The sequence below is a fragment of the Rhipicephalus microplus genome, unplaced genomic scaffold (genome assembly GCF_043290135.1).
Source record: "Rhipicephalus microplus isolate Deutch F79 unplaced genomic scaffold, USDA_Rmic scaffold_16, whole genome shotgun sequence".
Lineage (NCBI taxonomy): Eukaryota > Metazoa > Arthropoda > Arachnida > Ixodida > Ixodidae > Rhipicephalus > Rhipicephalus microplus.
In genome coordinates this window covers 5047721-5061901 of record NW_027464589.1, presented here as the reverse complement: position 1 = coordinate 5061901, position 14181 = coordinate 5047721, and the positions used below count along the sequence as shown (strand labels likewise).

At 47.4% G+C, this 14181-nt stretch overlaps 1 protein-coding gene across 7 annotated transcripts in view; it reads left to right on the top strand.

Moving 5' to 3' along the window:
* dachs (unconventional myosin-IXb-like dachs) overlaps positions 1-14181 on the top strand; it is a 512416-nt gene that overhangs the window by 165166 nt on the left and 333069 nt on the right. For all 7 annotated transcript variants that reach the window (XM_075883315.1, XM_075883314.1, XM_075883320.1 and 4 more), the window contains one exon: positions 4540-4714. In XM_075883315.1, the coding sequence (XP_075739430.1) occupies positions 4540-4714 (175 nt within the window). The remainder of the gene's footprint in view (positions 1-4539; positions 4715-14181) is intronic.

The window sequence follows — 14181 nt, the reverse complement described above, 5'->3', positions numbered from 1 at the left end:
CGTCTGTCAGATTTCCTCCTCTGGTCTTCTTCTTCTCTTTGTATGCGCTATGTGGCATTTTTGCGCTTGCGATATTCTACATTGGCACATAAGGGATGAACAGAATTCAGGCACCCCACGGAAGCTTTACTCGCATTTCGCAGTGGTCGTGCCGCTGATAGTTGTTTATCGCTAAATGTTTCATGCGGCATACGTTGTCACTTTTATGTTTTCAGGGGCCTTGCTGACGAACATCATTTAGTCCGTATAGTTGGTTTGGTCTAAATAGCAGAGAAGCTGTCTTTGCTTCAGTAGCAAATAGGTATCAGTTATATCACACTCGTTTTTTTTAAACTGTGCATCGTTGCATTGTTTTTTATGAGTATAAAAATTGTCACTTTTCCAGGCTGCTAAATATATGACATCTCTGACCGGGGGTGGAGGCAGAATTTTTTCTTTTTCGGGAACGGGCGAGAATGTGTGCAATGTTATCAGTGGCAGAGCAAGGATTTAGCCCTGCAAGAGACAGTCATCGATGAGCCCTGCTAACGCAGTCCGCGTCTCACAGCAACAGAAGAGGCGTACTTGTGCGCCATATCGAACACGCATCAAGGTCGCTGAGACGCGCAGTCCGGGTCGGACAAGAAGCACGTGCTCAGACCGGGTATTATTAAAGACGGACGGACGGACGGACGGACGGACGGACGGACGGACGGACGGACGGACGGACGGACGGACGGACGGACAGACAGACAGACAGACAGACAGACAGACAGACAGACAGACAGACAGACAGACAGACAGACAGACAGACAGATACGCGCGTTGTGAAAGAAGGTTTCCAAGAGAGGTTTCACATTAAAATTTATATAAGCAGAAAGTAAACAGAAAGGAAGAAGGCAGGAAGATTAACCAGCAAGATTTCCGGTTCACTAGGCTGCACTGGGAGATTAAAATTGAGGTGGCTTAGTCACCTTATGGTTTCGGCATGAACATTCTGTGGTATTGCAAATGCTGATAGCATGTATTGCAACCTGTGCAAGAAGTACTCTAAAACAAGCTATTGCTGTTATAACGAACTGTAAACTCTCATTTATTACTGACATTTGATTTTGTGGTAAAGAAGCGCAACGCCATTTAGGCGTGCCGAAACGGTACATTAAATCACTGCCCATGAAGCCCGTTCGTTTCTTTTTTTCAAGCAGGCGCTTCCACCGACAGCGCATGTCACGCCATGTCACCACAAGTGAAACGAAAAAGCGCCAGCAGCAAACGGTCCGTCTCATCAACGCCCAGCCGGACAGCCCAGCATTATAATTAACAGGGTTGTTGCTAGTTGTGTAGAAAACGAAGAGCGAAATTATCATCATTGGTGATTAGAATACTATTCAAAAGAAAGAAGAGGTGGACGAGTGAGCTTCGCCATGGGAACGGCGGCTCTTCCTTTTCTCTTTATTGTGGTGCCCAGAAACAGGGGAGACAGGACCTTTAGAAGTGAGATCAAACAGCTTTACAAAAGTCCTCGATGCTACGACTGCAGTCGAAATTCGTGAAGTACGCTCCGTCTCACCTCCCAAGGTCCTTCCTCCCGGGTTTTGGCACCAAAATGTTGAGTAAAAGACGAGCTGCCATGCCCATGGCGAAGCCCCCTCGTTGAACTCTTCTTTCTTCGAACACAACTCTGATCTTAATGATGATAAGGGCACTCTTTGTCGTTCACACAATATTTAACAAGGATTTCAAAGTGCCGCCCAGTGCATATTGGTACAACTTATTGAAAAAATGCTTTTGCCAGCAGCGGCCATGAGGCGCTGTATGAGGAGCTCTCTCCGCCATCATCGCTAAGCACTCATGAAGGCTAGGCGATGGCCGAGAGTGGGAAAGAGCTAGAGGAGAGTGTGGTGAACAGCTGAATCGGGCACATCTGCCTGGCATGGATAAAATATAGGAGGCGTTGCATGAACAAATGCTGTTGTATTGGTTTCTCGAGTTATGTAATGAGAAACACGGGTGTAACTCTTCAATGAATACTTTGCACAAATCTACAGCATGAAGAATGCCGGAACAATACTAGCATTGTTCGGATAATGCTCACGCTGGAAGAAAAGCACGTTGGCTAAGCAAAAGGCGACTTGAAGTGATAAACATCAAAGAATCACTTGTTTATGTTAGCCGGGTGCTTTATGTGGGCAGAAAGTTCTTGCGCCTGATTTTGTGTGTGGAGCCAATCTTTACTTCACCAGATATGGTTGTAGCCATGCGCAACGAAAAAAAAATATTTTCCCATCCTTCGCGTGATGAGGCAAGCGGAGCCCGGCTACAGTATAGTAGAAGAGGGCAGTGGGCTCACTCTCCAGTGGAAGCTATATAGTGGGGTGCCTTCGTTGCCAATTTGTACTTCTCTCTTCGCACGAGCGATGGTGCTGGCATCGACAATAGTAGAACTTGAGGTTGCAGTTGAAACAGTCGGCCAACTTTTCCAGAACAGCAGTTGTCAAGTCACGTTTCATTGTTGTAGAAGTAGCAGCAATGTTTTTTAGAGCGAAATCTGTTATGAAATCACAACTCATAACAGCTATGGCGACGGCGGACAACTACGGCGCACAGGTCTGCCGCTGTTGCCGTTGGTGCCCATAAGCACATCGCACGAAATTAGAAAAAAAAAGGAATATCAGCAATGGAACAGTGGGGCTCGAACCTGGGTCCGCTGGGTGCCAGCCCAGTATTCTACCACTGACCTACACTGGTGATTGTGACTTCTTGTTAAACTTGCCTTAGGTAGGCTTGGTGTCGGGAAAGCAATAGCATTAATACTACTACTTATAAAGCATTTTAAAACAGCGAAAGAACTACCTGTCATCGCACAACAGGACTAGAGTAACGAGTGGTCAGTCTAATGCCCCAACACATCACAAAAGCTTCTTTTTGTTCCCCTAATAACTGTGGCGCATACCCACTTCAGGTAATTCCTCTTCGTCATCAGCCACTGCATTAACATTTGGCCCAAAATTTTTTGCAAGTGTTTAGTGGATACCACACTTCTCATAAGAATGACGAAAAATAGCATAGCGAATGCCAGCCTACTACACAAATATTTTTATTTTTAATGCCGGAGTGGGTATCAAGCAAGTGTGCTTGCAGCAGTTATCCAATGAGTGTTTAGAAAGGGCTCTGAAGGCCACTCTTGTAGCTTTTGCCGTGACTATGCTGTGCCTTCTATTCAGGCCTGACGTTTTTTCCTTTTGGCAGCGTTTAGCCATGCGCAGCATGTACCAACTTAGTGTGCCTCTTTGTGACTGATCCACGCTGCAACATCGAAAAACCAGTGCCATGCGTCTAAGTGTCAAACAGACTAAGTGAAGGGTGGGTCGAAGCTGTGATTGTTTGGCATGCCGAAAAATCAGAACAGGCATGAAGGATGCAAAAAGAACCTGTCAGAGCGGACAAGCCCCTGGAAGACAGCAGCATGGTGCACGAGCTCCGCTTCGAGCTGCGTCATGTACTCAGAGGCTATGTGCACATTATCGATAAAAAAGGAGTGTGGGTACCTCGTGGGAGACACATTCTTTGCGCCCATGCTGTGCCACGATTCTATTCAATCTGCCAGTCTACCTTAGTAAAAAGCAGATGCAAGAGAGGAGTAAGAGAGAGATCAGAAACTTTAGAAGGACAATTATTTAGCCATAGTCTTGATACAAAAGGTTAGTCCTTTTGTATTTGTGGGTTTTGAGAACCTCAGGCGGATATCGTTGACGTCTTGCACGGGTAAGCTCATGGAGCATGTCGCTCAGACGTGGCCCAATAGGTACACGGAATAAAATGGTATGTATCCGGACACCCTGATCGGTTTTCGACTAAGACTATCGGCCTCCGATGTGATGCTACAGCTCAAGCACCAAATTATAGACAAGCCTACGTGAGACGCAAGAGTTATCGTGGAGTTAGATCTGGCAAAGGCATTTGACGACGTGAGGCACGTGTCAATCTTGGATAAGCTGACCTTGCTGAACGTTGGATTAGTTTACAACTTGACGTAGTTTATGACTACGTCTAGGACATCCCTTTAGAACAAAAAAGCCACTTTAAAAATCGGAGAAGAATCCATCGAGGACATTAAATTAGGCAACAGGAGGATGATGCCGCAGTGCTCGGTGCAATTACCCACTCTTTTCAACATTGTTATGTTGAAAGACGAACAGAAGAATGCCAAAAGTTCTCCCACTACGCAAAGAAATGCTTTTTCTTTATTAATAAGTCACATTTAATGATAAGTAACACAGTCTGCCGCTTCAGAGAGCTGTACACATCTCTAGACGCCTTCATAATAATCAAAGTTTCGCTCTTTCGTCCCTGTCGGTGCCTCCTCACACTCTCTCAGCGATCATGTGACTGATGAGAATGTGTCAAAACAAAACAAGAGAAAAAACAATAGAAGAAGGCATGGCACATTATTTTGAATGGCCACAAGCTTTTGCCGAAGACACTTTGTAACACACAGTTTGTTTTCTTCCTATTTTTGATATTTTATTATTTATATAAATAAGCAAATGAAATGTGCAGTGGCGAGAACGGCAGTGGCAAGACGTACGCATCCATGGTTCTCCTGCGGCAGCTGTTTGACGTGGCCGGCGGTGGATGCGAGACAGATGCCTTCAAGCACCTGGCTGCCGCCTTCACTGTGCTGCGCTCCCTGGGATGTGCCAAGACGCAGCAGAATGCACAATCTAGTCGAATCGTGAGTACTACGTCTCGCCACATGGGACCGGTTTCGGCTATAGCCTCATACTATCGGAAGCGTTCCCTAAACAATATGTAGTGAATGAACATTACTGGCAATGTTTTGGAACTAATGTTAGCCGAATTTAATTACCAACCATGCTAGACTAGTTGATAACGAATATATTTGGAAAGTTGAAGCCCTGTTCCTTGCTGCACTTATTACATATTTTCGATATATAATGAGTTGTATGAATTGTGGGGGTCTATCAGCCGTTTGCGCGTCGCGGCGTGCACATGTCTGGGCTGCATTTAGGTTCAAGCGTCTCGCAAGAGGTGGTGCAGTGCTTGCAAGAGTTCATCATCATCACTATCATGGTTAGTGTGGTAGCCCTAGTACTGCCACTCAGCAGCAAGGCTAGCTGGCCGCACAGTAAATATTCCGGAATCTCTTTTGGTGTATGGTGGCAGGCGTGAATGGTCTTCTCTTGACAGGAGTCCACGGATACGACAGCCGCGTACCGTGGATCCCCCCATGGTGAGTCAAACATCGGTGACGCCATTGTCGCGTTACCTTGGTGTTCTTCTCATTGTGTTTTAGTGTCGTACTGGGAATATTGTGTAGCGAGGGTATGGCGTCCTACGTAAATGTGCTTCAGTAAAGTGATTTGTTGGGTGAGTTGGTTTATTTTTATGGTAGCTTTTAGCGTTATATAAAAACAAGAGACGAACAAGCGTAAACTATCAACTGATTGTATTCGAAAGGCACACACATATGCAGTCAATCCTGGATATATCAAACTCTAATATATCGAATTATTGGTTATATCGAACAGTTGAAAAATTGCCTGGAATTTCCCATGAAAAAATACGAGACCGGTGCACACGCATATCAAACTCCTGCACAGCGGGACATTCGCTAAATCGAACGCTGCACTGTGTTGAAGCCTAGAAAGTGCATCTTTCCTAGTAAATATTCATCACTTTTAGGCCGCGTTCTCACAAGTTCCGATCATTCTTTGCGCACAGACAATAAAAAGTTGGTGTCATTCTATCGTGCTGATCTGGTTTGTTGCATGGCATTTGCGAGTACATCTGTTCATGCGATCTGCAAGTCTTAGCACACAGACATAGTGTTTTGCAAAAGACCGAGTGCCGAGTGCACAGAAATAAGAATGCGAAGTGATTCGGCGATCTCAGTGCGATGTTCATATGTGGTTCGCATTCTCTTCCTTGTTTGTTAGCACGCAATGGCATGCGAGCCTGAAAAGCATGGCCTTAGAGGTGTGCAACCTTATGACATATTTTTAGTGTTTTCAGTTGAAGAAGGCGTGTCTTGAAGGCTGCCCACTTTTTAAATCTTTTCGCATCAAAGCTGCTAAAAGGAGTGGCTGCCAGCCACAAAGCCACAGTGAAATTGATATCGTCTATATGTCAACAGTGAGAACTAGGACGAACTTGGCGTTGCGTCTTTTGCGCCTTGTGGTCTTGTGTACTTCTCGCCTCGTTCCTGGTAAATTCTCATTCGGGAGTTTAAACTCAACGTTGACCCGCTTTAGCTATAAAAATTATTTTATTTATTTATTTATTTACAGTATATTGCGATCAAAAGACCAAGCAGGGGGCATAATAAAAAGTAATTCAAAGTTTACCTCTATTACGAGTAAACTTTAAACAATAAAAATGTGGTAAAACAGTTGACCACAGAACACAAAATAAATGAATTAAGATGACAGCAAGATAATCGAAATCGCCGCTACAGAATGCAAATCAAATGCACTGTGAGACAGTCGAGCGCTTGTGTTGTATTGTTAAGAGAAGGATACATAGTTATTAACATCCAAAAAATCATTATCACAGAACTCTTCAAAAGGTAACTCGTTCCACTTATGGATGGTCCAATAAAAGAAAGAATTCATGAAAAGATTTGTATGTGTAAAGTAAGGCTCAAGACTGTAAACTTGTGTATGTCTAGTTGGTCTTGAAATTTGATTTCTTATGCAGTTTCTAGATGAATGCTAAATTTATCAAAACAAAGCAAGTGTAGAAATTTCCGCCAGGCAACTGCCATTTGGTATTGCTAAGTCGGGACAATAATAATGGTCACGATGATTGTTGGCGATTCATTTTTGTGGTAAGCTTTAAAAATGAAGCAAACTGCCTTACGCTGCACTATCTCAATTTTCCCAATCATGATCAGCCTGACTACGTCCACTGCAGGACAAAGGCCTCTCCCATATTCCGCCAGTCAACTCGTTCCTGTGCTTGCTGCTGCTAATTTATACCCGCAAACTTCTTAATCTCATCTGCGTTTGCCCCGCCGCGGTGGTCTAGTGGCTAAGGTACTCGGCTGCTGACCCCCAGGTCGCGGGATCGGATCCCGGCTGCGGCGGCTGCATTTCCGACGGAGGCGGAAATGTTGTAGGCCTGTTTGCTCAGATTTGGGTGCTCGTTAAAGAAACCCAGGTGGTTGAAATTTCCGGAGCCCTCCACTACGGCGTCTCTCACAATCATATGGTGGTTTCAGTACGTTAAACCCCATATATCAATCAATCTCATCTGCGTACCTAACCTTCTGTCTCCCCCTAACCCGCTTGCCTTCTCTAGGAATCTAGTTAGTTACCCTCATGACCAGCAGTTATCCTGTCTATGTGCTACATGCCCGGCCCATATTCATTTCCTCTTATTGATTTCAGCTATGATATCTTTAATCTCGGTTTCCTCCCCGATCCACTCCGCTCTTTTCTTGTCTCTTAAGGTTACACCTACCATTTTCTTTTCCATTACTCGCTGCGCCATCCTCAATTTAACCTGAACCCACTTTGTAAGTCTCTAGGTTTCTGCTCCATAGCTAAGTACCGGCAAGATGCAGCTGTTATATACCTTCCTCTTGAGGGATAGTGGCAATCTACCTGTCATGATTTCAGAGTGCTTGCCAAATGTGCTCCACCTCATTCTTATTCTTCTAGTTACTTTAGTCACGTGGTTCGGCTTCGCCGTTATTACCTGTCCTTAGTAGACATAGCCTCTTAAATCTTCAAGTGCACTATTACCTATCTCGAAGCGCTGCTCTTTTCCGAGGTTGTTGTACATTACTTTCGTTTTCTGCAGATTCATTTTAAGACCCACCTTTCTGCTCTCCTTGTTAACTCCGTAATCATGAGTTGCAATTCGTCCCCTGAGTTGCTCAGCAATGCAATGTCATCGGCGAAGCCGCTATTACTTTCGACAAATATGTGCGGCCTCGGTCCATGAGCAGCTAGCGTGGAGCACCATGTTGCAAGATCACGTCGCGCAAAGAAAATCGGCAATGTCTTTGGCAGCCTAATGAAAGAGCGCTTGTGATGGCGTAGCATGTGGCATAGTCTGTGGCCACAGCTATTCACCTGTTGCCAGCAAAAGACACGGGAAAAGGGCCGAGTACGTCCAAGCTGACGCGAAAGAAGTGTTCTGAAGAAATGCCGAGTGGTTCAAGGCACCCAACCAGAAGCGTCAACGATGTTTTGCGGCGCTGACATTCTTAACATGCTGCGACGTATCTTCAGGTGGAGCGTGCGAAACCTGGCAATAGAAGCAACGGCGAATCTGGTCATCTGTGCAGGACACGTCAAGGGGACCGGCAGTTGCAACGTTAGGAAGTTTGTGCAGTACAGCTGAGCGGAGGTATTTGGGTATTGCAAGCAGCAGAGATAGGCCATCTGGATGGAAGTTGTGGTGATATCGTGTACCATTCTGAAGTACGAACGAGCGATGGGATCGGTCCGATGATGAGGATTCGAGGCATGCAATGATAGCCCGCAAGGATGCATCGCGGCATTGCTCGTCGGCTATGTGGATCAGTTAGGAAAGGGAGCACACACAAGCGTCGTTCTCAGGGACGGTAGGGGATTCACAAACCAGACAGCAAGAGAAGAAATCAGGGTCCTGATGCAGCTGCCTAGAATTGTATGTCACTGCAAAGATGTACTCTTGCAGTCGCAGAGCCCAGCGGCCAAGTCGACCTGTGGCATCCCTTAAGGATGAAGGCCAGGAGAGTGCATGGCGATCCATAACAACAGAGAAGTAAGTGCCATATGAATATGGATGAAACTTCAAGTCCGTTCAGACAAGAGCAAGGCATTTTGCTCCGTAATTGAATAGTTGCGCTCCGCAGGTGTAGGAAGGCGGCTAGCATAGGTGAAAACCCAGTCGTGTTTCTGTTGGTGCTGGGCAAGAACGACTCTGGTCCTGTGACCACTGGCATTAGCTTGAACGTCAGTCTTGACGGATGGGTCGAAGTGGGCCAAGATAGGTGGCGTCCTCAAAAGCTTGATGAGGCGAGAGAAGGTGGCAGCTTGAGTGGACCCCCATAATAATGAAACACCTTCTTCAGAGGATCGGTAAGTGGTCGAGTGATTGCCGCCAAGTCTTTCACAAATCACCTGAAGTAGGTACAGAGTCCCACAAAACATTGGACATCTATGGCAGATTGGGGTACTGGGAAACTTATGCCATCATGAATTTTCTCGGGGTCCGGCATATGCTCAAACGTCCATCATATGTTCAAACGTGGCTGGGGCATTGCTTAGACAGAAGTGCATGACCTTGAATTGATACAGGCCATCAGAAGTGATGAAAGCAGTCTTTTCTTGGTCTTTCTCGTCCACAGCAATCTGCCAATAGCCTGAGCGAAGATCGATGGATAAAAAGTAGCGTGCGCCTTGAAGACATTCGAGAGCATCATCAATGCAGTCAAAGGATACATGTCCTTTTTCATAATTCGATTTAGATGCCAGTAATTGATGCAGAAACACCATGTGTTGTCCTTCTTTTTAACCAGGATGACAGGTGATGCCCAAGGGCTTGATGAGGGCTCAATAGTGCCTTTAGTTAGCACCTTGTTCTCTTCGGCCTAAATAATCTCGCACTCCAATGCAGACACCTGATACAGTCGACAGTGAATCGGAACAGCATCACCTTTGTTGATGCGGTGCTGCACAGGAGAAGTTTGGCCGAATGATGGATCATCAAGGTCGAAGATGTCGTGGTAGGAAGCTAAAAGACTGATAAGGGCAGCTGATTGCGCTGGTGAGATTTCTGGGGCGCTCATGGGGCATAATACCTTGTCGAGGCGTGTGGCATCGGGCGGGCGACATAGAAGACTGGAGCATACGTCGGCTGCAAGAGTGGTGACGTGGTCATCGGCTAAGGACCACAACGTGGCAGTTAAGATGCCTCTAGGGAGGAATTGCTTCGTGAAGCCAAAATTTACAACAGGAAGATGTAACTGGTTGGCGGCTATTTTATGATGATGAAGTGAGGGACAGTGATGTCACGTGCCAGAATGACATCAGGAAATGGCGTGACGATCTAGTAGGTCCCATTCAACATGGATGAAGTCGTGGTGAATTCAGTGAATGTGAGGGCTTTAGGCGATTAGCGAATGAAATCTGTGGCACAAAGGCCACGTTGAACTTCGGGGTGAATATCTGGCTGAAGAGGAAGGTCCTAGCAAGAAGTACTAGCAGAACAGTCTATCAGGGCAGAATGGGTCAATAAGAAGTTCATCCCTAAGATGAGGTCATGAAGACAGTTATGGAGCACCGTGAATAGGACAGGAACGTAGCGGTAAGCGATGCTTATGCGAGCTGTCCACATTCCGATGACGAGAACAGTTCTGCCATCGCTCTGTAGTAGGAGCTGTGAGTACTTTCTTTAAGCGGCGACAAAGATGAGCGCTAATTATGGACACGTGAGCGCCAGTATTGTCTATTGTCGTCGAAGTACTGTCCACATGTACATCAATATACTGTACATCGAAATACTGTCCACATGCACATCGATAAAATTCTTGTTCGTAGGAAGCGTCAACAGAGGATTTGGTTCAGAGAGTGATGATGCAGCACTACCTCCAGGAGCTGCATAATCTAGTTTTGTTGGATATCATGCAAAATTGAGTGGTGAGAGATGGCGGCGTGGTTGGGGCGCCGGGCAACGACAGTGTTGAGGGGCGGTGAGCAACCAGGAAGGCGGTTGTTTGGCGTGTCAAAAGCAGGGTCCACACAGCTAGATTCATATTGGCTAAGATCTTCATATGATTGAGAAGGCGTGAAAAATCAGATCCTGTATGGCGTCCAGGTGGTGCGGCAGTACAGCGGGAGACAGGTCCAACGCGGTGGCACCAGAAGCAGATGGGTTTTTCGTCACTATTCCGTGGGGTTGGGAGATCGTGGAGAAATGAATATGGGTCACGTCGAGATTCATTGATGGGCATTGGTCCGGAGAAGGGCCAAATGACGGGGCAGGCGACAGGGAACTTCAGGTTGGCGAATTTTTGTCGTACAACCGCCTGAATAACTGAGACCGTGAGGGTTGTTGGTGTAGTGACATGGTGGAATGGAGAAGGCTGAAGCAGCGCTGGACTTGCCGCTTCAAGTTTCCGTCGAATCATACGCGTTACTCTCTGCTCGAAGGGCAGCGAGTCGGTAGAATCGGAGAAAGTGGATGCAGCTGCCGTGTTTGTCAACCGAGAAAATGGAGGGTGCAAACGACGACTTTTTGCCATATTGAAATGGCGGCATTCTTGAATGATGCGGTCGATAGTCGAGGCGTTGTAGACTAGAAAGTTGAAAGTGTTGTTCGCGATTTCTTTCAAAACGTGACCAACTTTATCAGATTCAAACAATGCCTTATCCACTTGGCGGAAAACAGCGAGCAGTTCTGGTATGTGGGACGCATACGATTCAGTTGACGACTAGATACGAGTAGTGAGCTCCTGTCCTGCAGCTGTGTGACGACCGGTCGGGTTCCCAAAGATGTCATGTAGCTTCTTGTTGTGTTCTGGGTTTTCGGTTTCGGTTTCAGAATGACATGTGAGGATGCCAGGGGGCGCCGCTCTGGCATCCAGGATTTCAAGGCGACTATAAAATAAAACCAATGTGTGTTGGGTAACCGTGGAGTGCGATTGTTCTTCTTTTCTTTGGCGCTTCGCGCCAACCCGCGTGTTCGGGCTGGTCGGCGTCCCCGCCGGTTGCGTACGTCTCCATCGGCCGTCTCCGTCGGCCGTCTTCAACTGCTTCGTCGGGACCAGCCAGCCCCCAACACAGCAATGGCGATGAGGACGTGTAAGAACCCATTTCGTTCTCCGTGTTCGTCTTTTTCTTGCTTCTAACAGACCTACCCTGCTAACCCTAGACGCTCTTTGTTCCCAGCAAGGTGGCTGCTACGTGCTGTGTCGCTTCATTCCTTCTTCATTCAGCTACGCCGCCTCTGTCGTCTTCTTCAAATAGTGTACTAGTGTCATTTTCTTCTCGTCTGCACCTCTCCATTCTTCATGCTTGAAATGGCGTCTCCGATTCCAACTCCCCTATTTCTTCATTCGCCCGGAGACCTGCCACTTCTGTGGGCGGACTGGAAATTGGTGTTTCAGGCCTACGAAGACGTGGTCGGGGAGGACGCCAGCAAGCCCGAGCGTCGCAACGCCCTGCTGCTTAACGCGTTGGGCCCTGCCGGGTTAAAGCTCTTCTATACTTTAGACGCCACCAACGCGTTGCCGACGCCAGCGTCAGGCGATGCCTTCAAGAATGCTCTTGCTCTTTTCGATGAGCATTTTAAAGATGTCTCGTGCGATTATCTCGCACGCATAAAATTCCAAGAAAGGCGACAATTGCCTGGCGAGCCAGTCGCCGAGTTCATTACTTCTCTTCGAACGCTCGCCGCGTCGTGCGGCTTCGGCGCGCTCGAGGACGATATGATCCGCCATCAGCTTTTCACCGGGGTAGCCTCGCAAAACGTCCGCTGCTGCATGCTTCAGAAGGGCTCCTCGATTTCATTATCCGAAGCCCTCTCGATTGCGCGAGAGGACGAGCTTATTCGCTCCCAGTAGGAGTGATTCGCTCCACATTCAGTGCAGCAACTTTCTGCTGTGGGGGCCAAGGCGGCAGTTCTTGGTTTCACGGGATGCGTCAACATGGCGGCCCTTCATCTTCGTCTCGGCGCGGCGGCCAACATGGACGCCCGCCTGCACAGTCCTTCCGTGGCGGCCAACATGGCGGCCTCTCTGCGTCGCGGGGGCGAGGAAGCCGGCAATATGGCGACCTCATTACGCCAAATTCTGGATTTCAGGAACAGCACCGAGCTCCTAACTCATGGTCGCAATTTTCTTCTCCAAGAGCAACCGCCCATTGCTTTCGTTGCGGATCGGCTCGGCGTTTAGCCAATTTTGCGCAGTGTCCCGCGAGAAACCGCACTTGTCTTGCGTGCGGAAAAATCGGACATTTTCAGTCCGTATACCATTCCCGTCCAGGAAATCTTCCTGAACCAGTTTCTTCGTCCGCTCCTTCGAGCACTGCACAGACCAATACGGTCACTGTTTTAAATGTGGATGGACTCCACACTACGTCCGAGCCCAGCATCGTAGCTTCAGTGGGCCATGTGCCCTTGTCATTTCTCGTGGACACTGGTGCCTCAATCTCTTTAATCAGTGCCGCTGACTTTCATAGTCATTTTTCCAACATTCGGCTTTTGCCTTCACACGTCGTTCTACAAACATATTCCAAGGAAACGATTGATAATTTAGGTCATTTTACAGCTCAGGTCTCCTATCGCAGTCGCACTGCTTCCATTACTTTTTATGTAACTGCCAATGGCATGCTTTTGGGATGTGATGCCATCAGGGCTTTGTCCATCAACATCGTCGGTGCGTCTATGACGTGTGCTCAAGTCGACATCCAAGATGATCTTCCGGCCAACGCGCCTTCTGAATTCCACCACCTGTTCACCCGTGAACTGGGTTGTGTGCGCGCTTTTGTGCATAAAGTGATGCGTCGACCAGGTGTGTGCCCTGTGCGTGCCAAGCTGCGCCGCATTCCTCTTCTTCTTCGTGAGCTAGTCTCTGCGGAACTGCCTCGCCTTCAAGCCAGCGGAATCATCAAGCCTGTCTCTGCTTCCGACTGGGTTTCTCCACGGTCGTTGTCAAGAAAAAAGATGAATCGCTTCGACTGTGCGTCGACTTACGAGAACCTAACAAGGCGATCGTCGTAGACGGGTTTCCACTTCCTCACATTGAAGAACTGCTTCATCAGCTCTCCGGAGCGGTATGTTTCTCCAAGCTGGACCTCACGTCCGCTTATCACCAAGTTGAACTTTCTGAGTGCAGTAGAGACTTAACCACATTTGTATCGCACAAAGTCTTGTTTCGGTTTCGCCGCGTGTGTTTCGGGCTTGCATCTGCCCCTGCAAAGTTTCAGAAAATGATGTCAATTATTCTTAAGGGTTGTAACGGCGCCCTTTGTTACTTGGATGACATTTTGGTGTGGGGACGTACTTGCGAAGAGCACGATACTAACTTGCATACTGTTCTCAACTGCATAAGTGAATGTGGTATCAAACTTAATAACAAGTGCATTTTTTCTGTGAATGAGTTACAATTTCTAGGACATAATGTCAGTTCCCGCGGCTTGACACCTGTTGAATCTAAAGTTCAGGCCATTGTCAATGCCCCACAGC